This window comes from Saccopteryx leptura, chromosome 5 (assembly GCF_036850995.1).
Source record: "Saccopteryx leptura isolate mSacLep1 chromosome 5, mSacLep1_pri_phased_curated, whole genome shotgun sequence".
In the NCBI taxonomy this organism is placed as follows: domain Eukaryota; kingdom Metazoa; phylum Chordata; class Mammalia; order Chiroptera; family Emballonuridae; genus Saccopteryx; species Saccopteryx leptura.
Window position 1 is genome coordinate 100,802,641 of NC_089507.1, and position 24,917 is coordinate 100,827,557.

The 24,917-nt window shown below is 40.9% G+C and overlaps 1 protein-coding gene across 1 annotated transcript; it reads right to left on the minus strand.

The window, feature by feature from the left end:
• Positions 1-1,163: 1,163 nt before the first annotated feature.
• On the minus strand, positions 1,164-24,302 carry LOC136405689 (aldo-keto reductase family 1 member C15-like). The gene is made up of 10 exons (XM_066385171.1): positions 24,193-24,302; positions 15,772-15,910; positions 12,219-12,386; positions 11,533-11,649; positions 10,189-10,266; positions 8,876-8,998; positions 6,507-6,616; positions 5,572-5,737; positions 3,299-3,381; positions 1,164-1,709 (listed from the first exon to the last, which is right to left on the minus strand). Exons 2-10 carry the CDS (start codon positions 15,856-15,858, stop codon positions 1,667-1,669), a joined length of 975 nt encoding a protein of 324 aa, XP_066241268.1. The 5' UTR covers positions 15,859-15,910; positions 24,193-24,302; the 3' UTR covers positions 1,164-1,666.
• Between the last annotated feature and the right edge of the window lie 615 nt (positions 24,303-24,917).

Below are 24,917 nucleotides of genomic sequence, written 5' to 3' on the forward strand. Positions count from 1 at the left end.
CAGGCCAACGCTCTACCACTGAGCCAACCAGCCAGGGCTAATAGCAAATCTGTTTAAAGGAGAAATATTGAGAGTATATTTTTTTATTTATTACTTAACCTAATCTAAACAAATAAACTCCTTGGGAACTAATAGGAAAAAAAAGGAGAGTCTCGCTGACTTCAATTGTTTTTTTCTTAATGTATTGATTTGAGAGAGAGAAGTAAGTAGAGAGAGAGAAATATCCATTTGTTGTTCTAGTTATTCTATGCATTCATTGGTTTATTTCTACATGTGTACTTATTGGGGATTGAACCTGCAGCCGGGTGTATTGGGAAAATGCTCTAACCAACTGAGCTAGCCTAATCAGGGAAGACTGCATCATTTTCTTCACATCACTGTCAAGGATCATGAAGGACATAAGATTTTGACCTGACTCACAAGCTAATAAATGAGCATGCATGAATTCATGGGTGCTGGTAGAAGGCAGTTTATGACTCACAAAAATACCTGTAGCAAAGTAATAGCATTTTTTTTTCCAGCTCCGTTGAGATATACGGCAGTTGACATATAACACTTTGTGAGTTTAGAGTTCATGTGATGGTTTGATGTATGCATACTGTGAAATTATTTCCCACAATAAGGTTAGTTGGGCTACTTCCTTGAGCCCCCATTTTTACAAGGGTGAAATGAAAGAGCTCAGAAGATTACTGAAGAGGCAGTGGGTTGAGTTATAGGAGAAAAATCTGGATCCATGAGAGTGAGCATTAAGCATACTACCCTTTTTCTGGGAGGCAGTATTTTCTTCATATTATTGAATAGTGCCTTCCTTTCTCTGAAGAGAGCCATTTGGTTTCTAACCCAAGGCTATACAAACTTCTTGAAAAAAAAGCAGTGTCTCTGCTTATCAAGTGTACAAAACCCTGAGAGCCTATTCAGACTTATCTCCAATGGGCACTCCCCAGTTCAAACAGCCGAACACCTTTTGTCTCCTTTATAGTCTTCTTCCTTCACTGGACTCTAAACTCAAAACATTTCTTATTCGAATTTAATTCTTTCTATTTTACTTATTGATAAAACAATGTCTGGCACATAAAGAACTTTCATTGAAGATATGTTGAATGATAAATAAACAAATGGCAAAATGGGCAAGATAATCACAGTGACAAAATGTAGGCAGATGATTCTTAAAGTGAATATATTAATAAGATGCACTGCTTTACAACACTAAAATATAATACTGAAATTTTTTAACAATAGTTGATTGTTTGGAAAAATATTTATGCTAAGTATTAAAAATGTATAGAACCTATAATTTGAAATTATTTAATTTTGTATATAAAGACACACAAATACAACTTGTATAGAAAAATTATAAAGGAGTATGAACCCAAAATTTCAAAATGTTTAAATAGGCTAAGTATAGGTTATATTTATTCTCTTTCCTTTATATTTTATTGTCCAAATTTTCTGTAATTTGTATGTATTTTATATTTTAATTATCAGGAAAACAACCATCTTTATTTGGAAGTATTTATTATAACATTTAAAAAATATTTCAATAGAAAAATGGCATGGTGCCTGGAACTACAGAACTGCTTTTAATCACTTCCACCAAGTGCAGGAATCCTCTCCACACCCTTAGAAGCAAGAGATGCTGGTGGGACTCATGGTGGATAGCTGACGGTCAATATTCTTCAGAAAATGGGTAATAAGGGTGATCAGCAGCACTGAAAGAGAAAGAGAGATATTCATTTGCTAACTCGGTCCTAGGATGTCAAAGGGAGGTTTCTGTGGATGCAGTCAGGATGGGCCAAAAACTCTTCAGGTTACAACCACAGCCGTCCTTCCACCTCAACATGCACACATGCAGCTCCTGGTATATGTGCCCGATTCCCACACTCGTGTGCAGTAGATCACGGTTAGCCACAGGATGTATATGCTACAGCTAAAAGGTGTTGGTTATTTTGGCCCATGTGTCACTTTTGTCCCTGGATTATCAGAATGCTAATAGTAAAGAGTCTGCTGCTCTTTTCAACAAATTTATTTAATAATTCAGGCTCCCTCCATTAAAGAACTTCTACTCTCTTGAGGAGATGAGATGTGTGCCTACATGAACATACCTGCCAATGTAATTACTGCTTTCAGAAATTAAGTTGGTATATGCTCCTGGAGCACTAGGGTCAATTAATTTCAAGATCCATTTATACTTCAGTTTGGTCAAATTACATAACTGAGAAAGTGGAGTTTCTGATAAGGATGAAAGGCCAGTGGAGAGATACATTTGGAAGACAGGGACGGAGAAGTGGGAAAGGAATGTGCAGTTAAGGAAATATGCCACTGGCCTCTCCAGGAGGAGGTGGAAGTGGGTGCACATTATGACTTTCCCACACTTACCTTCATGGGCCCCTCCTCCATAAAAAATATTAATGTTACATTTTACAATTGTGTTAAGACACAAATAAATAGAGTTCAGGCTGGATTCATTATTACATAGTGATTAACAATATAACCATGTTTTTTTCCTGACTTTAAAGAGAATTTGAGATGAAACATTTTCATAGACTGCTATTAAAATAATATATATGGAGCCACCTTAAAATGAGCCTTGAATGTCTAAGCCTCAAAGTTCTGGAATGGTAAAAAGGGCAAAATGTCCTTGGGTCTAGTCCTAAGCAACATTGGATCCCCACAAACTGTTTTCAAGGACAAGAACAAAGTAGTTACTATGAGTAGTGGGCTGATGACTACTAGACTGAAAATTAAAACCATTGTTTAGAATTAACATCAATTCCTTCCTTCTCTGGATGTAATTATTGTTCCCCTTCCTCATAAACACCCATTGCCTTTGTCTCTCATTCCGAATGTTATTTGGGCTTTTGCCTATATTAATGATTCCCAAATAGCTACTCTTAATGATCTCAATAAATGATGGTTGCTTCTTACTCTGAATGGGCTTTTATTTTTAGATTAGCACACCAGAAAGTATTGTGGTCCCTAGGTACTGTGAATTCTGTGTCAAATGGGTAAGTTACAGCTGGGTGAAGGCATATCAGGCACAGAATTGAAGGCATAAAAGTCAGGAATTCACATGGTACAAACTTTTGCCATTTACTATGGTCTGTCCTGGGCCCCACTCATATTTCTGTTGGGTCAGAAACTAATCCTAGAATAAACTTCTGGTCTCCTGTATCCAGAAAGTTCTTGTTTTTCTACAGCAGAAATCAGGCCTGTCTCCCTGATTTAAAGAAGCTGAGTATCCCTGCTAATCTGCCTGCTACAGAAAACAACCTGGGAAAACAACCTACAAATCACTTACAATGTAAGTTTAATATATCGGTAATTTTTGTTGAGGCCGTCAATGGCTTTCATGTCCTCTGGAGTCAATTCAAAGTCAAAAACCTAAAATGAAAGAAAGAGTCACATTAAACTCTCCCCAAGGCAGCTAGCCTCCACCTGGGAACTGAGGACTTTCTGGCTGGACAGAGACAGGAGAGCACGGGGGAGCATCCCTGTCATCACCTCTGGGTATATCGGCCTGAGAACTCTCTCCTGGATTCTCCACTCCTCCTTTCCCATTCCCTCTCCTTCTTGCCTCCACTTCACAAAAGAAAGACTTTTGTAACACATCGGTCTGAAATCTTTCTAGGAGAATTGCTTGAAACAGAAACAGAAAAAGGAACCTTTTTATTTTTCTAAACACATAGTTAGACAATCTGGACAAAATACCTGCTGACTGGACCAAACTTGAGTCTGGTTTCCGCCTCCCTCACATATCCCCTAAAATTTGATGTGGCCTAGAACTTAAGCAAGTTTCGAAGGAAGAGCAACCCCTGTGAAGGCCTCTCCAAGAAATGTTGACATTTTGAAAAGTATTCGCTGATCAACTATTCAACCATATACCTGCTCATTCCCTCCCCTATCATGTTTACTCCCCTATGAAAAAATCTTTCTGATTCATCTACGAGATACTTATAGATTCAACATTCAGGGAGTTCTCCCTTTTGAATAAAGTCTCTCTTACTTAAATCCAGTTTTTTTTTTTTTTTTTTTTTTATAGAAACAGAGAGAGAGTCAGAGAGAGGGACAGACAGGGACAGACAGACAGGAACAGAGAGATGAGAAGCATCAATCATTAGTTTTTTGTTGCGCATTGCAACACCTTAATTGTTCATTGATTGCCTTCTCATATGTGCCTTGACCGCGGGTCTTCAGCAGACCGAGTAACCCCTTGCTTGAGTCAACGACCTTGGGCTCAAGCTGGTGAGCTTTTGCTCAAACCAGATGAGCGCTTGCTCATACTAGCGACCTTGGGGTCTCGAACCTGGGTCTTCTGCATCCCAGTCCGATGCTCTATCCACTGTGCCACTGCCCGGTCAGGCTAAATCCAGTTTTATTTTTATTTGAAGATACAAATTTACTCTCCTCTAATGGAAAGTCAATAATAGCAAAGCAGACTGATCTTTGATAAAAAAAAAAAATATTAAAGCAGGAAGCACATTACTTCATCCAGGGAACAATTTCATAGAAAACTCAATGCTCTATCTATCTATATCTATCTAATTATCTATCTATCATTTGTTGCTCCATTTTTTATTCATCTTAAAAATATACTCCAGAAGTAACTTGGTTGTCATGGAGATATATATTAATGTGTTGAGTTGAACTAAAAAAAATAATAATAAAATAATATAAAAAGGGATATTTTTTGTTTAGTTTAACAATGAGATTTAGATTTGACTATTAGATATTTCCATAAGTTGAATGAACAAAACCTACAGCTTCAAGATTTTCAAGTATACACATGATAAATAATATGCTTTAAATGTTATCTCTTGCAAATATTATACTTATGATAAAATTGATAACTCTTATTTCAAAATGGGATAAAGTTCACATAGTTTCTCATGAGGTCCACAACAAAATAAGTGAAGATCACTGATTGATCTAAGGGACTAGAAGATACATGAGGGAGAATTTAGGGGAAATTTTTATTCATTGATCAGTTTATAAACTTATATGTAGCTTCCTACCTGTCAGGAGTTTGCTAGGATAAAGATGGTAAAAGATGACCCAGAGGGAGTCAAGGCATTTAGGATCTCACTGTCTAGAGAACACACTGACATAGAAACAAGTTTAGTTTAATAAGGAGAAAACTCCCTAACACAGCCATGCCAAGTACAATGGTGAACCACAACTCTGCTGGTTCACAGGGATTCAGCAAAGCAGCTAATCTTATTCAGGTTTGATACTGAAATACAAATAGGGATTCATTTTGTAAAGAAGAAGAAAGAAAAAAACCAGGGTTTTAAAAATTCTTTTCTGCATGTTAAGACACCTAAAATTGGTGAAAAAACAAAGATAAAATATACTCAGAGTCACACACCAGGATGCCACAAAGCCAGGCTTAGGGGCCATAAAATCTAGGACTGTGAGGCCAGTGCTCTCTCTACCACTCTTCCAAGCTGCCCCGACAGCACAGGGGGAAATGCATGGGAATAAATGAACATGGGTACATGCTGGAAGGTGAGAGACATGGCCCCCAGTACAGCACCCATTCCTCAATCTGGGGAGACGGTATCTAGTCTGTACCTGGAAGTTCTCTTTGATTCTCTTCTCATTGAAGCTCTTGGCCAGAACCACCACTCCCCGCTGCACTTGGTAGCGCAGGGCCACCTGACCTGCACTTCTGTTGTGTTTCTTGGCAATGGCATTCAAGGTTGGGTCCTCCAAGAGAACAGGGCTAGCCTTGTCCACCCTGTGAACAAGATCAGAAAATGGAGATTTGAAGGATGTAGACCTAGAAATGGAGAGTACGCTGTCCCTGTGTTCCCAATTTCCCAGACAATTGAAGAGAAACATTTGTTATGCAATATATCCATTTGTCAACATGTACAACTAAGATTTATGCATGACAAGCTGTATAAATTCTATCATAAAATCACTTTTAAAAATATTTTTGGGGTGGAATTTGAAGTTGATGGATGCATGTGTGAAACAAGAATGAAAGAACATGGATGACTGGAAGTTCAGTGAGGGCACTTGCTACACTATTGTGTTTGCTTTATTTGTTTGATGTTCTCTATAATAAAATGTTAAAAAGTGCCTGACTGGTGGTGGAACAATGGATGGAGCATAGACTTGGGACACTGAGGTCCCAGGTTGGAAACTCCCAGGTCACCAGCTTGAAAATAGGCTCACAGGCTTGAGCATGAGATCACAGATACAATCCCATGGTCTCTGGACTGAGCTTAAAGGTTGGTGGCTTGAGCCCAAGGTCATTGGCATGAGTAAGAGGTCACTGGTTTAGTTAGAGACACTCCGGCAACCCCACCCCGCTGAAGGCATACATGAGAAGCAATCAATGAACAACTACGAGATGATGCTTCTCATCTCTTTTCCTTCCTGTTTGTGTCTCTGTCTCTCTCTCAAGCACACACTTAAAAAATGTTAAAACCTAATTTTATAAAAACTGTTTCATCACCAATAGAGATGCTGACATAGGTTAACTCTGATATTCTCATTACCACTTTGGGTCTCTTTGGGTCCCCAGGGCACTGTAGGCAACAAGAACAATGTCCTTCGACTTGCAGAATTCCAGGAGTTTGCTCTGGTTGAGGTATGGGTGACATTCCACCTGTGAATTGCCGAGACAAGGGGGTATCAGAATACGTGAGTTCCATGTGAATTTGAAAAGCCTTTGAAGGAATAGCCAACATATGCACCATATTTTCCAGATTGGTCATTTTTTCATGCACCCTTTGAAATACCTTCAAATGCTATTGGTTTTCAGAAGTGATAACACAATATTCTTGTTAAATTTTTAGTGTTTATAATAATTAAAGACTGTTATACCCACATTCTGACCTATACATGTGCTTTTCTACATAAAAATACAAGATTCCTTAGAAAAATGCCTGATTTCAGTACTGGGCAAAAGGCTGCAAATTGAGCTGAAACATTTTACATTTTAGAAAACTCAGAAGACAGGAAGGAGGACACTGAGGGATGTGATCTGGAGAGGCATCTTCTGATTATAATGGTGATAATTCGATCATCAAAAGAAAGTAACTTCATTTGTTGAAATTGATGAATTCACAATTACATATATGTGATCCCCAAGTCTTTATTTTTAATTTCAGTTTACAGTAATTAAACAAGACAGTAATGTGTTCAATTGTATCCCAGGGATCCATCAGTGAAGCCAATTGTGAGGAAAAGTTTAAAAGAAAAAAATGTCTAGTTTCTCTCCCAAATGAATTGAGAGAAGGAGAGAGAGAGGAGAAAGGAGTGAGGAATATATTTGAACATATTATGAGTTATTTTATACAAATAGATTCCTAAAAGTAAATTACTAAGAGATGAAGAGTGTAAATATCTGAATGATTTCTTGCATAATTTTCAGAGTTTTACAAAAGGGATATATAACTGTACAACATCATTGTGCTTGAACATTGACAGCATTGTTATTTAAAAATACATATTTTGGCCCTGGCCGGTTGGCTTAGTGGTAGAGCGTCGGCCTGGCGTGCGGAAGTCTCGGGTTCGATTCCCGGCCAGGGCACACAGGAGAGGTGCCCATCCGCTTCTCCACCCCTCCCCCTCTCCTTCCTCTCTGTCTCTTCCCCTCCCGCAGCCAAGGCTCCATTGGAGCAAAAGATGGCCGGGGCGCTGGGGATGGCTCCTTGGCCTCTGTCCCAGGCGCTAGAGTGGCTCTGGTCGCAACAGAGTGACGCCCTGGATGGGCAGAGCATCGCCCCCTGGTGGGCGTGCCGGGTGGATCCCGGTCTGGCGCTTGCGGGAGTCTGTCTTACTGCCTCCCTGTTTCCTGCTTCAGGAAAAAAAAAATACAAAAAAAAAATAAAATAAAAAATAAAAATACATATTTCTTTAAATTATGATTTATCCACTTCCTCACTTTGCACTGCTTTGCTTTTACCCAGCCTTCCTCCTTACCATTCTGAACCTGCTCCTGAGAGGTTTCCCAGGAACTCCACGTCATAAAATCCCACACCCTTTTTATCCCTAGGTCGATTGGCTACTCAGAGCAGGATTCACCCATGACTCTCACACACCTTTTCCATGATCTTCTTTGGCTTTCCTAACACTACATTCTCCTCGTTTTCTTCCTCTCTGTCTGCCAACTTCTACTCAATCCCCTAACCAGAGCCTTAAATGTTGACTTTCCAACCCTTCCCGTTCATTCTATGAACTTCCCTAGGAAAGTGAATACATTTCAATTTTAATTGAAAATTTAATTTTTTTTTATAGAGACAGAGAGATAGAGGGATATATAGGGACAGACAGACAGGAACAGAGAAAGATGAGAAGCATCAATCATTAGCTTTTCATTGCAAAACCTTAGTTGTTCATTGATTGTCCTCTCATATGTGCCTTGACCACAGGGCTATAGCAGACCTAGTAACCCCTTGCTCAAGCCCGCAAGCTTGGGTCCAAGCTGATGAGCTCCGCTCAAACCAGATGAGCTCGCGCTCAAGCTGGCGCCCTCGGGACCCTGAACCTGGGTCCTCTGCATCCCAGTTCAATGCTTTATCCACTGCACCACCACCTGGTCAGTCGAAAACAATTTTTAATTGAGTTTAATTGCCACCCATAAAACAAGGACTCCCAAACATTTACCTCTAGCACTGAATGCCTGTCAGAGCTTCAGAGCAACATTACTACCTGCCAACTTAGCCTCTCTACCTCAATATCTCCTGGGAAGCTCAAACCAGGAGATACTGAATGATGGAAGGCAGGATCTTCCCACTCCACTCAACCTGTTCCTTCTCTGAAATTTCCTACGCAATAAAGGAACATTCATCTATGCAGCTGACATCAAGAAAAAGGATGTAATGAGCAGAAAGCAAAGAAGTTTCCATGGGCACAGGCTCACTTGGTTGCAGACGGGCTTGTACTTGAGCCCTGGCTTGTTCAGGATCATCTCCAGCAGCTTTCGATTGAAATTGGACACCCCGATGGACTTGGTTAAACCTGCATCCTTACACTTCTCCAGGGCCTGGGGAGAAAGGACATGTGTGGCAAACCTTTAGTGAAGTTTAACTTTTCCATTTGACAGTGAACTTTTCAAAAACTGGAAATCTGTCTTAACATACATAACAATTTGGTTGAGCCAAATAGTTTTATCACTTGAATATATTATTTCCTACGGTTCTTTATTGCTATGTACATATAGCTATGTCTTTGAATCTGTGACATACACACCCAGGGCAATAAATAGACATTAAGATAATTTAAAATTCCACTCAGCTGCCTGCCCTCATCCATGGTGCATATTTTGCTGTTAGGCACATAATAGTTCCAGAATAAATGGTGTCATAGGTAAGGGCAAAGAGAAACACTTAGGTTTTCTACTGGTCAGAGGTTTTTCTGCTTCGTCTTTCTTAGAATGGTGAAACAAGTGAATAGCATAGGGTGTAGAAGGGCAGGCTTCAGTCTCCTCCTGCTAAGGGGACAGCAGCTTCCCCTTCTCTGGAGTGTTTATCTGTCTTGGAATAGAGCTCTAATTAATTCCTCTAGAATTTGCTTCTGATAATGCCCTTTTAGGGCTTATAGCAGGGGTCTCAAACTCAACTCAGCATGTGGGCTGCAGAACAAGATCACAGCCATTGGGCGGGCCGCACTAGGTCTACAAAAGGCAACTGTTATGCAACACTTTTCTCACTGCAGTTGAAAACAAAAAAAAATCAGTACAACAAGCACAATCGTACATGCAGTTTACTCAGTGTCACAAAACAACCAGAAACTGTAGTTCGCATCACAACTGCTGTTAACTAAGCTGATATCTAGCTAGGATGCTAGAGAAATGAGAAATACAAGTAGGCCCCTAGGCTTACTTAATTTTATCCAAAATATTTTGAACTTCGTGGATTAGTCTGCGGGCCGCACAAAATTGTTCGGCGGGCCACATGCGGCCCGCAGGCCGCGAGTTTGAGACCCCTGGCTTATAGACTCAACCTGATCCATGGGGCAAGGAAACCCCTTCTTAGAGCCACAGAAGTTTACATTAAAAATAGACCTTAGCTCTTACCCCATTCCACTCCCTGGTTTACAGAAGAGAGAACAGGTACAAAGGCATTCACTGACTTGTCTGAGGGAAGACAGCAGATAGGGCCACAACCCATATTTCTGACTTGGTGCAATGATGTTCACCTTGACACAGTGCTATTCAGTGGCAGTAGAACTTACCTCCCATGTGTCACGCAGGTCCACAGTCTCTAAAATAAAGTTCCCACTGGCATCCATTGGAAAGAGCTCCTCTCCAGGCTATAATACAAAACGGAGAGAGAATGAAGAAGAAGGATATTTTGAAAGAATGGTTTTCCTGGTGCCTAAGTAGCTTGGACCAAACTTCAAGAGGCTGTTATTACTAAGCAGAGAGAGAATGAGAGAGATGTGTAAGAAAAGACAGTGGGAGAAAGGAAGATCAGAATCACCTGAAAGATTATAGCAAAGTACCTTGTCCCCAACCACATCCACCCTTTTACCCACCCCCCACAAAAAATAACAAAAACTTCACTAAGAATGAGTTCTCCTAGAGTCAGAATTGATTTTGTTTCACAAGGACAGGCTGGTTTGCAGGATGGGACTTTCCACTACTAGTAAGAATGCGTTTTAGTTCCAGTTAATGATAACCCAATCCAGACAGTGAGAACACCAGATGTGCTCAGCAAATATCCACTGTAATGGGAGGCTGGACCAGCAATGTCCAGAGGAGCCCAGTTGTGCAATATGGTTCACCAAAAAGTGCTTCCCTTTTGACTGAACGGAAGTATCATATACAAGAGACCCTCTCCTTAAAGACATGTGGAATGCCCATTGTGTCTCTACTATCTTTTGTAACTCAAGTTTCTTGAGGACCATCATCACAAAAGGCCTACAGACAGAAGCACATGACCTAGACATAAGGGCAGTGTTCTCAATGCTTTGAGTAGAGGCAGTAAGACAATGAATTTCCATCTTTCTGTAGACTATAGGATAAGAATAAAATGTCTTGATAGTGAGGTGACACAACTGTCAAGGAGAGTTGTAAATCTTTTAGCAGTTCTATCCAACACACTCACATCTACCTCTCTCAGGAAGATCCCCTCAAAACTAGGTGGAGTGAGATAATAAAAGTGCAACAGCAGTGATGAATATTCTTGAGCATAACAAGGAAATCAAAAACTGACTTTCAGTCAGAGCAGGTGGTCACGCAGTGGATAAAGTCTAGGACTGGGATGCGGAGAACTCCTGTTCGAGACCTCAAGGTCACCAGCGGAGCACGGGCTCGTATTGTTTGAGCAAACCTCACCAGCTTGGACCCAAGTTTACTGGCTTGAGCAAAGGGTTACTCGGTTTGTTGTAGCTCACAGTCAAGGCACATATGAGAAAGCAATCAATGAACAACTAAGGTGTCCCAAAGAATAGCTAATGATTGATGCTTCTCATCTCTGTCCATTCCTGTCTGTCTGTTCCTCTGTTCCTATCTATTCCTCTCTCTGACTCTCTCTCTGTCTCTGAAAAAAAAAAAGGAAAATAAAAAAAGCTGACCTTCATAGCTATTGGCAGATGAATTATGAAGAGATCTACATAGTCCAGTTGAAGTTTCTTCAGTGATCTTTCCAGGGCCTGTCGAACCAATTCTGGTCGAAAGAAAGTAGTCCAAAGCTGCAGTAACCAAAAGAAACAAACAAACAAAATGGCTTATGATTCACACAATTGGAAAACAAATTAACATCATAGTTAAGAGACAGTGGCAATCTAAAAATAAGTTCTGGGGCTAACTTTATGTTACTTAGTATAAATGAGGTTCTTATTATAAATGAGAACACTGAGATTTATTTGAGTGATTGTAAGAATACTGTGAAGGAAACTTCACTGGGCCGGGAAAAGCAACCTAATTGTTTCAAGGATTAGAAAACTCATGTCCGAAAGGAGAGTCAAGGAATGTCAGGCAAGGGGAAGTAGAATCTACTGCCCTACATAATAAATGCCTGGAAACAGGGCTGCTGAAAGGTCCACATCCTGGAAATGAGTCATCAGTGACATAGACACACACAGGACCATTCAACAATCTCTATGTTGGAAGCAGGGTTTTCCACAGAGGAAATTGTTACAAACTTTGGTAAATCAGTGCTGCTTTGGGAGCAGTATTTCTTAGGCCAAAGTTTGTCTTTTTTTTTTCCAAAATAACACATCTGGTTTGACAGTGACTTCTCATCACTCGCCCACAGCACCTTGGTTGTGTAGAATATGTCCTCTCTCTTCACTGTGCCATCCGCAATCTTCTCTCGGATAGCCTTGCCGACCTCCTCTTCATTTTCATAGACGTATGCTGCGTCGATGTGACGGAAACCTACATCAATTGCCACTTTGGTGGCCTCAGTAACCTTGCTCTTAGGAACCTGTAACATATGAATAAGGAGGGTTGGCAGTTGGCCTGATTCAAAGAGAAGCAATTTATTTCCTTAAAAGCATGTTCACCTACTGTTTCTACATGTATCTTGTTCCTTGTTTGATGGGGCAAGACTTGGTAACAAACCTATACTCTGGGGCATGGATTAAACTCCAGTATAACCTCTAATTTAAAATGAATTATTGAAAATGGTTTCTCCATGCAACCTGGACAACCAAACCATTCAATACAGAATTGTTCAACAGGCCCAGAAATGGAATAACACCCAGCACACCCTCTCATCCTCACTCTCAGTTTGCCACTTGGGGGATTTATGTTGCCTATTTGCTCAATTTTAGGATCTTCCAGCTTTAGAGATCTGGTTCCAGTGGGGAAAATTTTCTTAGATGACACAGAAAAGATTCTGCGTAAAGCAATGCCATGGCTTCTCCCCAGTCCTTCAGAGTTCATGTGCCAGGAGACCCTGAGTTTGAAAGGGAATGACTATATGAACAGTGGTCATTGATCCTGCTTTTCAGAAGAAGAGTGGCCCCTATAAAATGGTGGTAGGGAGGAGCATGTCTAGAGTTCAGGAAAGTCACTAGGGAAGCTCTTGGTGCTTCCATGACTGGCAATAACCATAAAAGAATAATGTTAACATTTAACACCAGGCGTGGTAACCAGGTGCTCAGACCTGGTAGTGATTATCCCATTAGACAAGCAGTTTAGGCCAACAGAGCATGACTGGGATCTAGAATGGCTGGCACAGGGGGCAAGGAAACTTGTAATGGCCTTGGACCCAACTGGAGGAAGTCTTGGTTTTGTTGTTGTTATTGTATACATACACAGATAAATTATTTAATGACAAGATCATGAATATTTTTAATATTATCCAACCTTTTAAATTAATTTCCCATTTTCCACAGCAAAACATTAGAACTCCTCTGCCTGAAGTTCATATTATTTACATCGGGCAATGTTTTGTCCTCTGTCTTCAGTCCTCTGTGCCTTCTGTTTCACTATGGGCGGTGGTCAGGGGCGAAACAGGCTACGTGAGGCCGCCCCTTGATCAGCATCAGACCTTTTCTGAGCACACTGAAGTAGAAGCATGCCTCTTCTACTTGAATGAAGCCAATCCCAGCGTTCATTAGAATGCCTGTGTCTGACATCAGCTTTGCTTAAGCTCAGCTCACCTCCTCCTTGAGGCCTCCCCAGATAACCCCAAGTCACATCACCCTTCCCCATTCTAAATATCTCCACTTCCCCTGGCATTTAGAGATGTAATATCGAGCATTGTTAGGTAGCTTTTCACTTTGCATCAAGTGTCTTTATCTAGTTGTCAAAATGCCAGAGAAGCAGAAATAACTTCGGGGCCAACTCCCTTCCTGCTAGGATAGATTTTCATATCAAGTAGAAGTTTACTCTTGACTGTGAAATTGGTTAATAATTGATTTAGTAATTAATAATTACATATTCTACCTGGATTGTATTGACAGTCATACACATGAAATTCAAAATATTGTTCTTGTCAGACCACCAAGCCAAACACTGGTTTATTAACTTTAATATTTATTTTAGCCTCTAACATCACTAAAATCAACATGTTTTTGCACATTCGGGGTTACATGAGGTTGTCCTCTGGTTAGCATGGGATGTTCTGTGAAAAGACTGAGAAGATAGGACACCTGAGCCAAATCCAGGAAAACCTAAAGCAAGAGCGGGTAGACATGGAAGGAGATGCCCAGAGAACTGGCTGCTGCTTCTCACCTCAACACAAAGGCACTGCCGGTGGGCAGCGTCAGCCAGACATTTACACAGCCTGCCTCAATTTCTAATGGTAGATGCCTAACTGACTAAATCTGAGACACTGAGTTTGCACGTTTCCCAGAAAACACACCTGACAAAACAAAAGAAGACACATGCAGGATCCCTAGACCATGCTTCCTGTTCCTGCCAACACTCACAGTAAATAGTTGATGAGTCGGGAGAGTAGCAATTAGATAAAAATCTGATGAGAGTGTGAAAGAAGCTTCTTTTTTACCTTTATACCTTTGTACTGTACTAAATAGATGTACATGTTACTTTTATTCTTCTGAGGGGGTTATGAGATGTTTTATTCTATTCTCTGTCTTTAACAACAGTGGTAAAAGTTGACTGTAACAATTATAAGACATAACTTGTGCTTAAGTTATAACAGTGGATACATGGACAATTATGTCATTGAAAATCAACTAGCCCTGTCTGACAGCCCTAACTATTGATATTTTATGTCATAGCTCTACCAAGACGGAATGGAATGGTCTCTGTCACTTATGGAATAATCTCACTTATGCAACCCCAAATCTGCCTCTCCCCAACCTTGACCAGAGTGTGACACTTTAAGTGTGTTGCAATTAACCATGGGGATGCATGAATAATAAATCTGATGAGAAGCACGATTTCGTCTACATTGTAACTAATGCCTCCTCTGGTTTCCTTTCTAAACGCCTAACACTTCAGGGCCTGGGCAGCTTGCTCTGTGGGTAAAGCATAGACCCTTTATAGCAGAGGCTGCAGGTACAACCTTTGGTCGAAATACATGCAAGAAGCAATCAATGAGTACACAACTAAATTTAACAACCATGAGAAATAAGTTTAATCTTTTCTCTCTCTCTCACCCTTCTCCCTCTTTTTCTCAAATCAATAGAAAAATTAAACAAGTCAGTAAATAAGTAAATAAATGTCTAACTCTTGGAATAATAGTGGCTTCTTATACAATAGAGATTTTAATGACAAATACTCTGGCAAATACTTCCAGCCCCACAATCCCACTAGTAATCATTCTATGTACATTAAGTAACCAAAAAGTAACAGTAATATTGGTAATAATAGAGATAATCCATCTGCAGAAATACCATGTCTGACTCCTCAGAGTCAACAGCTCATCATTCCATTTATTTTATTTTTTTTTACAGAGACAGAGAGAGAGAGAGAGAGAGACAGACAGGGACAGACAAGCAGAAACAGAGAGAGAGATGAGAAGCATCAATTCTTTGTTGCAGCTCCTTAGGTGGCTACAGCAGAGCGAGTGATCCCTTGCTCTAGCCAGTGACCTTTGAGCTCAAGCCAGCAACCATGAGGCTATAATTCAACGCTCAAGAAAGTGACCCCCCACTCAAACCGGAGGATCCTGTGCTCAAGCCAGAAACCTCAGGGTTTTGAAACTAGGTCCTCTATGTCCCAGTACAGTGCTCTATCCACTGCGCCACTGCCTGGTCAGGCTCATCATTTCATTTAGAACAAAATCAGAGGTAGTAAAATAGAAGCCACACGAGTCCTTCCAAATCACACACTGTGTACTAGGCCCTTGTAGGGCTGTTTGCATTAAACCCTCTGTTCCCCTGCGTTTGACTTACACCTTCAGAAGCAATAGTGCCAAGTCCAAGGACTGGCATGAAGTGCCCGTCATGCAGTTTCACAAAACGGCTACGTTTGGGGTCCATCACTGTTTACAGTCCCGGTGAAGCTGACTCTGTCTTTCCTTCCTTTTCTGGACTGCAACCGAAACAGAAGACAAGGCTTTAGTAATTTTATTCATACCAATCACAAGCAAGGCGGGGCTGGGATGGCAGCTGGCCAGGGTTACATAATGAAAGGAACAGATACACTGACTTCCTTGTTCTTCTAGCTCCCTGCAGGCACAGCACGCACAGCTCCCAGAAACAGTGTACAGAAATATAATACATATTTCAGGAGCTAACATGTTCTCTCTAGCATCGCTCTCCCTGGATTCCTAAGTTAAAAAAGAAGTTCTGGCCAGAGCAATCAGACAAGACAAAGAAATAAAAGGCATCCATATTGGAAAAGAAGAAGTAAAGGTATCACTTTTTGCTGATGATATGATCCTATACATCGAAAACCCGAAGGACTCCACAAAAAGATTATTAGAAACAATAAACCAATACAGTAAGGTCGCAGGATACAAAATTAACATACAGAAGTCCATAGCCTTTCTCTATGCCAACAATGAAATATTAGAAAACGAACTCAAAAAAATAATCCCCTTCACGATTGCAACAAAAAAAATAAAATACCTAGGAATAAACATAACAAAGAATGTAAAGGACCTATATAATGAAAATTACAAAGCATTGTTAAGGGAAATCGAAAAAGATACAATGAGATGGAAAAATATTCCTTGCTCTTGGATAGGAAGAATAAATATAATCAAAATGGCCATATTACCCAAAGCAATATACAAATTTAATGCAATTCCCATCAAAATCCCTATGAGATTTTTTAAAGAAATGGAACAAAAAATCATCAGATTTATATGGAACTATAAAAAACCCCGAATAGCCAAAACAATCCTAAGGAAAAAGAATGAAGCTGGGGGCATTACAATACCTGACTTTAAACTATATTATAGGGCCACAATAATCAAAACAGCATGGTATTGGCAGAAAAATAGACACTCAGACCAATGGAACAGAATAGAAAGCCCAGAAATAAAACCACATATATATGGTCAAATAATCTTTGATAAAGGGGCCAACAACACACAATGGAGAAAAGAAAGCCTCTTCAACAAATGGTGTTGGGAAAACTGGAAAGCCACATGCAAAAGAATGAAACTCGACTACAGCCTGTCCCCGTGTACTAAAATTAATTCAAAATGGATCAAAGACCTAAATATAAGACCTGAAACAATAAAGTACATAGAAGAAGACATAGGTACTAAACTCATGGACCTAGGTTTTAAAGAACATTTTATGAACTTGACTCCAATGGCAAGAGAAGTGAAGGCAAAGATAAATGAATGGGACTACATCAGAATAAAAAGTTTTTGCTCAGCAAGAGAAACTGATATAAAAATAAACAGACAGCCAACTAAATGGGAAATGATATTTTCAAACAACAGCTCAGATAAGGGCCTAATTTCCAAGATTTACAAAGAACTCATAAAACTCAACAACAAACAAACAAACAATCCAATAAAAAAATGGGAAGAAGACATGAATAGACACTTCTCCCAGGAAGAGATACAAATGGCCAACAGATATATGAAAAAATGCTCAGCTTCATTAGTTATTAGGGAAATGCAAATCAAAACTACAATGAGATACCACCTCACCCCTGTTAGATTAGCTATGATCAACAAGACGGGTAATAGCAAATGTTGGAGAGGCTGTGGAGAAAAAGGAACCCTCATTCACTGTTGGTGGGACTGTAAGGTAGTACAACCATTATGGAGGAAAGTATGGTGGTTCCTCAAAAAACTGCAAATAGAACTACCTTATGACCCAGCAATCCCTCTACTGGTTATATACCCCCAAAACTCAGAAACATTGATACGTGAAGACACATGTAGCCCCATGTTCATTGCAGCACTGTTCACAGTGGCCAAGACATGGAAACAACCAAAAAGCCCTTCAATAGAAGACTGGATAAAGAAGATGTGGCACATATACACTATGGAATACTACTCAGCCATAAGAAACGATGACATCAGATCATTTACAGCAAAATGGTGGGATCTTGATAACATTATAAGGAGTGAAATAAGTAAATCGGAAAAAAAAAAACAAGAACTACATGATTCCATACATTGGTGGAACATAAAAATGAGACTAAGAGACATGGACAAGAGTGTGGTGGTTACCAGGGGTGGGGGGAGGGAGGACAGGGGGAGAGTTAGGGGGAGGGGGAGGGGCACAGAGAACTAGATAGAGGGTGGCGAAGGACAATCTGACTTTGGGCGAGGGGTATGCAACATAATTTAATGACAAAATAACCTAGACATGTTTTCTTTGAATATATGTACCCTGATTTATTAATGTCATCCCATTACCATTAATAAAAATTTATTTAAAAAAAAAAAAAAAAAAAAAAAAAAAGAAATAAGTAAATAACCATGTCAATTTGTCTGTGATAATCACAGCAGACTTACTCCACAAGATGCAAAATAGTCATTAGGTTAGTCATTTTTATTTTTATTTCTTTTATTGATTTTAAATTGTGTTTACATAGATTCTAGTGTACCCCCCAAGTACATCTCCCCTCCCCCGTGTTCCCCTCAACATCCCCCTTGTCCCCTCCTTCAGTGCCCTTCTCCCTTCTTCCAGATTGCTTTTCTGCTCTCTGTAATGCTGTGTTATGTGTAACACCAATCTCTTTTCCTTCTCTAATTCCATCCTCTCATCCTCTTTCCCTCTGTATGCTTTCCCTCTGGTTCCATGGATCCTGCCTCTGCCTCTATTACATTCCTCACTTCACATTGTTCATTGGATTCCTCAAATGAGTGAGGTCATATGATATTTTTCTTTCTCTGCCTGGCTTATTTCACTTAGCATGATAGTTTCAAGGTCAATCCATGTTGTCGCAAAAGGTAATATATCCTTTTTCATGGTCCTATAGCATTCCATTGTGTATATAGTGGTAGTCAACCTGGTCCCTACTGCCCACTAGTGGGCTTTCCAGCTTTCATGGTGGGTGGTAGTGGAGCAACCAAAGTATAAATAAAAAGATTTAACTATAGTAAGTTATTTTATAAAGACTTATTCTGCTATACTTAGTGAAAATCTGACATAAAGTACTTGGTAAATAATTATTATTATATGCTTTAACTTGCTGTAACTCTGCTATATAAATTTTATACTTCCCTACTTTATAAATCACCATTACTGTGGAACCTGTGGGTGGTTAGAAAATTTTATTACTAACAGAGATACAAAAGTGGGCAGTAGGTATAAAAAAATTGACTTTCCCTGGTGTATATGTACCACAGCTTTTTACTCCACTTGTCCACTGATGGACATTTGAGCTGTTTCCAGATCTTGAAACTCGAGTTGTTTCTCATCCTTCATTTGGTCAAAAATACCATTAAAAAAAATTATTCAGAATTTCCTGAACAGACCTCCATGCCTGGTCCCAAGCACACACGTAAGAAAATTTCCTAGCAACACCCAACACTTAGTTCCATTATCTTTTTCCACTGTATCAAGACCTCCTTCCACCCTCTGATTCTGTATCTTGTTTCTTTGAATCATTTTGACAAGAAAAAATAGCCTGAGATCCAGGATGAATTTTTGTAGTTCTGCTTTCTTTCATCTACACCTCCTCCTAAAACAGCCTACTCATGTCATCCCTCCTTCTCATCAGCCTTGTGAATTCTGACTCACCCTAAAAGTTCGTGCTCCTGCCTACATCTTATATGATCTCACTCTAGGGGAAATCACTCTTGTGTGTGCTCACATGGTGACAGCATCAATTAATGTAGTTCAAAAAGACATATTAGAGAAATTATAGTCTCAACCTATCAGGAACTTCTTCTAGATAAAACCCCTAAATGATTCTTTGATTAATGGTAGCTTTAGGCCGTGTTTCCCCATCCTGTATTCATTTGTGCAGTTGGTGTGTTGCAGTCAACCACAAGATATAACATTTCAATTCATCTTATTTTTAACCCATGCCTCTGGCTCGTCAAGATCAGAATTCTGATTCCATTATTCCATGTATTTAGTATTTATCACAACTATAAATGTAATGAGTATCCTTCTTATATTTTCTTTGTAAAATTAGGGCTAAGTCTTGTGTCAGATCATAAGAAAATTCTCACAATTGATGTTAATAGCCATCAGTACATCATTCCACAGGTTACAAATTTGTCTAATACCACCTTCAATAATCACCATATTTTGCCTTGTTTAAGTGCAGAGACAGTATTTTTTTTTCTTACTTCCTGATTCAGTAGCCCAAGAACTTTGTTAGTAAAATGTAATGGGTCTATTTCTTCCTTAGTCAAGTCATACCAGGCTACCAGGCTCTTTGCTTCTCTTACTAAAAGACTCATTAAACTTACATTTAAACATTATCCTAAGACATTCCTAGAGGTTGATATCATGCCTGACAGCATATTGTTTTCAGAATCCATCTTCTCTTTGCAGCTGGAAAGATACTGTGTCTACTTCCAATATTTCTCCTCTTTTCTAAGGGTTCTCAGAGTTTACTAATGAGAGAGGACTCTCTCTTCGAGCTCATGGTCCATTAGGGGAGCTGTGGGCACTTCCAGATGGCCTCAGTGGTTCCTGCCTCCCTGTATTCATGCCTTGCTGTAATACTCCATCCTTGAGTGTGGATAGTACTTGTGACCTGCTTCTAACCAATAAAATAGTATAAAAGCAAGAATATTATTTCTATTATTAGGTTACACAATACTGTGATGTCTACCTTACAAAGGTGGATGAGGGTCTAGAGGGACTCTCAATGCAGGCAGTGTTGCCTGAGAGGTGTGCATGCTCAGCCCCAAGCCTAGAGCCCCAGCCTAGAGCCCCAGAGCCTAGAAGAGGTGCCTACACAGAATGTGGGGATGAAAAGAGCCAAGTTTCTGTCTGTGAGAAAGAGAAGGAGCTCTCGGAGATGCAGATGCTGTTTTAAATTGGCCATGCAGATAATGTTGTTCACAGCCACTTTCCTGAGGCTCCGGTGGAGGGAGAACTGAGAGGAATACAGGTGCATGAAGAGAGTGTAAAGTTGGAGGCCCAGGGAGAGACACGGTGAGGGATGGCCACTGAAACCCCCGAGCCAAGTCATTCGGCAATCACCAACTTTCTTGGGAGGAGCAGCCCCCTCTCAGCAGCATCATTCTGGGAAAAAGCAAATGCTCTGCCCTCAGGAGTCTCTCCTGCCTCATCCTGTAGTGACTGGATAGTTTGGAGAGGCCCGGAAGCAGGGAGCATGTCAGTTACTCAATTTTCTGTGTTGAGACCAAAGCTTTACCCCACATGCCCTTGAGACTAAGACTGATAATTCCACCTCATGGGAAACTCAGTAGAAACTTTCTAGACTGTGGGAAGACCTCATCGCTGTGTCTCAGAGAACACACCCTACTGATATCTGCAAAAAAAGTCTGGACAGACTGCACCTGGGGCTGAGGGGAGGAAACACACCCACCACTCTTCCTATTCCACGTATTGCTGCAGGCTCTAGACTCTACCAGAGGTTTTTTTCAGTTGAGAGCCCAACAAGCCAGCAGATAGAGGCAGTAAGAGGCAAGACTCAAGGCAACTTGGCCTTTTAAGCGGACCTTCCCTCACACCTAGAGTGAGTAAAAGCCAGCCTAGGTGTGCGGCTGATATTTCCATGTGCACCTGGGCCCAGCAGAGGCAGTTACAAAGTCTGGATTGCTTATAGCTCAAAGAAGGTTGCTGAGGGACAGTCACAGGAAGTGTCTTTCAATGGTCTGTGCTGGGTTCCTTCCAGGGAGGCCTTGGGCTGGACACACCCAGTGGCCAGCTGCAGAGAGCATCAGTTCAGGATTTACCAATCCTTGCTATAATGATATCTTAAGGAAGGGATACTCACATCTGGCTCATCTGAGGCAAGTTTCACCCTCGTGATCAGCACCAGCACAGCAGCTCTTGTGCATTAGATAGGATGGAGTTTCACAGTCTGTCTGACTGGGTGCTAGATATGCTCTCCTGTGGGGCTAAATTCTACAGGGGAAAGATAGAGAGGCTTGGAGCATGGACATTTAATATGTGGGTCACTGTGAGCCTACTGTTGGATATGGGTGAGGGGCTTAGTGACTTTCTGGGGGCAGGTCACAGCCACAGGAGAGGACCCTCTCAGTCTTCTTCCCGTGAGCATGGTCTCACAAGCTATAAAGAATTTGGCAGAAGGGATTGTCTGCCATATCTAATCTGAATCTGCTGCTCACCTTGTTGGGGAGAAATAAAATTAGAGTATCCAGCAGTGGCTGAGGGATTATGACCTGGAGTAAGGGCCATGTTCCCCATACTGAACACATGACCAAGACTCCCCTGAAGTAGAGGGTCCCACTAAAGTTGTATTCCCAACCTCAGCTGCCCTAACACACCAAGTGTGCAACCTGTAGAGGGGTTCATGTGTGGGCCAGTGTGAGCCCTCACTACAGTCTTTCTACAGAAGACTCTGTTGGAAGACCAGTCAGCTTCAAGGGAAGAACAAGCAGCTGAAAAGTGGAGAAAAATCTTACAGAGGTTGGGTCTTTTACAAAGATGCAGTCATCTCTAAGCAGGAGGAAGCTGACTCTTTTACAAAGTTGGCACCTCCCACACAACTGAGGCACAGAAAACTCAGACAGAAACAGTAAAAGGAGGATTAGCTTCAGACAGGTAGCTCACAGGATGTTACAAACAAGAGCTGATACCAACCCAAGAAGACCTAGAGCCAACACAACTGGTAGGGGGTGGCAGATAGCACAAACCCTAAACTCAGCTAGCTACACAAGCAGCAAACCCAAAGGAAGAATCTAGCAAGCAACATACACTGTGGAGAATAAATACACCCAACAGGACAGACAATACACATAATGTAATACACATGATCAAGGCTGAACCTTAGAGCTAGCCAGCTGAAAGGATAACTGTACCCACGAAAGGACCAACTGCATTAAATATTCACATACAACAAGGGGAAAACAGTACCCACAAAAAGCATTCGTTGAACAAGGAGAACAGGTGGCCTGGAGATTATTACCAACATGCCCATCTTTTTCAAAAAGACACCAGGAAAACTTCACAGTCAAACAGCACTACATAATACACAGACAAAATGAGCAGATGGAGAAATGTAACCCCAATGTATCAACAAAAGAAGTCTCCAGAAAAGAACTAAATGAAATGGAAGTAACCAAACTACAAGATGCAGAGTTTAAAATAATAATTTTTAGTATGGTCAAAAACCTTAGAGTAAAAATGCACGGAAATAATGAGCAGCAAAACATAGAGCTAGCAAGCATCAAAATGGACATTGAAAGTATAAACAAGAACCAGTCAGAAATGACAAATACTTTAAAAAAAAGAAATGGCCGGGAGTTAGTCTGTTTTCCTGAGATAGGTCTTTGGTGTGGACTTTGGAATGCCAAGTCCTATAGGGGCAGAACGCTGCTCCTGCAAGCACTGATAAAATTATTTAAAGGAAATAGCTGATCCCTATGGCCTTTGTCTACATACCTCAAAGGTATCAGTTAATTACCCTTCTCTGAACCTGAAAGCAGGCTCTGTTAATTTGCTTGATGAGAAAAGAGACCAATAAATACAATGAGGCTTCAGAAATCTGGGCTCTCGGCCCTGGCTGGTTGGCTCAGCGGTAGAGCGTACGCCTGGCGTGTGGGGGACCCGGGTTTGATTCCGGGCCAGGGCACATAGGAGAAGCGCCCATTTGCTTCTCCACCCCCCCCTTCCTCTCTGTCTCTCTCTTCCCCTCCCACAGCCAAGGCTCCATTGGAGCAAAGATGGCCCGGGCGCTGGGGGATGGCTCCTTGGCCTCTGCCCCAGGCGGCAGAGCGACGCCCCGGAGGGGCAGAGCATCTTCCCCTGGTGGGCGTGCCGGATGGATCCCAGGCGGGCGCATGCGGGAGACTGTCTGATTGTCTCTCCCCATTTCCAGCTTCAGAAAAATTAAAAAAAAAAAAAAAAAGAAATCTGGGCTCTCAGTCCTAGAGGCTGGGAGTTCCTGCACCCATCTTTTCTGTATGTTGTGCCTTGTGTGTTTTTCTTAAGTCCTGCAGCACATTCCTTTCATGCACACCCATTGCTGAGCTGGACATGGCAAGTATAGTAATAGAAATGAAGACTGCACTAGTAGAAACCAATAGCAGGCTGAATGAAGCAGAGGATCAAATCAGCGATTTAGAGGACAAGACAAACAAAAGCACTGAAGCAGGACAGCAAAAAGAAAAGAGGCTCAAATAGACTGTGGAAACTCTAAGAGACCTGTGTGACAACAAGAAGAGAAACAGCATCCACATCTTAGGGGTTCCTGAAAGAGAAGAGAACAAACAAGCAATATAGAACCTGTTTGAGGAAATCATAGCTGGACTCATCCAGTGCTGGAGGTGGCCATAGCTGGGGGAGGGGTTGATCCTTCCACACAATATAAGACTAAATTGTTTCCAGGTTACCCATTTCCAGACATCTCTCCAGCTCCAATCAGCCCAACAAGACACAGCTGAAAACAAGAAGTGGGGAGGAGGGGCAGTAACTCTGGTCTCCATGGAGATCTGAGATACACCTCCCCCTTCTGAAGCTGAGAAAATACCCCACCCCCAGAGAGAGTAACTGGCAGATCAGGCCTTCAGAGTCTCAGGTTACACCGGCCACATTTCTGTATACAGTTTCAAATAAGCCCCCTGCTGAGATCAGTAAACAAGACTGCCACCTTGTTAAAAAAAACTGAGAAAAAAACAAACAAATCAACACTTCAAAGCCTCTCTACTAGAAAAGCCAAATCCAACAGTAAATTACAAATAAAATTAATTCTCAGAAATCAGAGGCATTTTTATACACTAAAAATGAACTGTCAGAAAGTAAAATTAAGAAAGCAATCCCCTTCACCATTGCAACCAAAAAAACAAAGTAACTAGGAATACATTTAACCAGGGAGATTAAAGACTTATACTCAGAAAATTATAAAACACTGATAAAAGAAATGAAGGAAGACACAAACAAGTGGAAGCATATACCATGCTCATGGTTAGGAAGAATAAACATCATTAAAATGTATATATTACCCAAAGCAA

What these genes read in the sequence shown, in the direction of transcription:
- LOC136405689 (XM_066385171.1), bottom strand. Translation starts at nt 15,858, where the DNA reads ATGGACCCCAAACGTAGCCGTTTTGTGAAACTGCATGACGGGCACTTC. An exon ending in GCACTATTGCTTCTGAAGGT is followed by an intron (nt 12,387 to 15,771) that starts GTAAGTCAAACG and finishes CATATGTTACAG; the next exon opens with GTTCCTAAGAGCAAGGTTAC. An exon ending in ACAAGCCCGTCTGCAACCAA is followed by an intron (nt 6,617 to 8,875) that starts GTGAGCCTGTGC and finishes GGCAATTCACAG; the next exon opens with GTGGAATGTCACCCATACCT.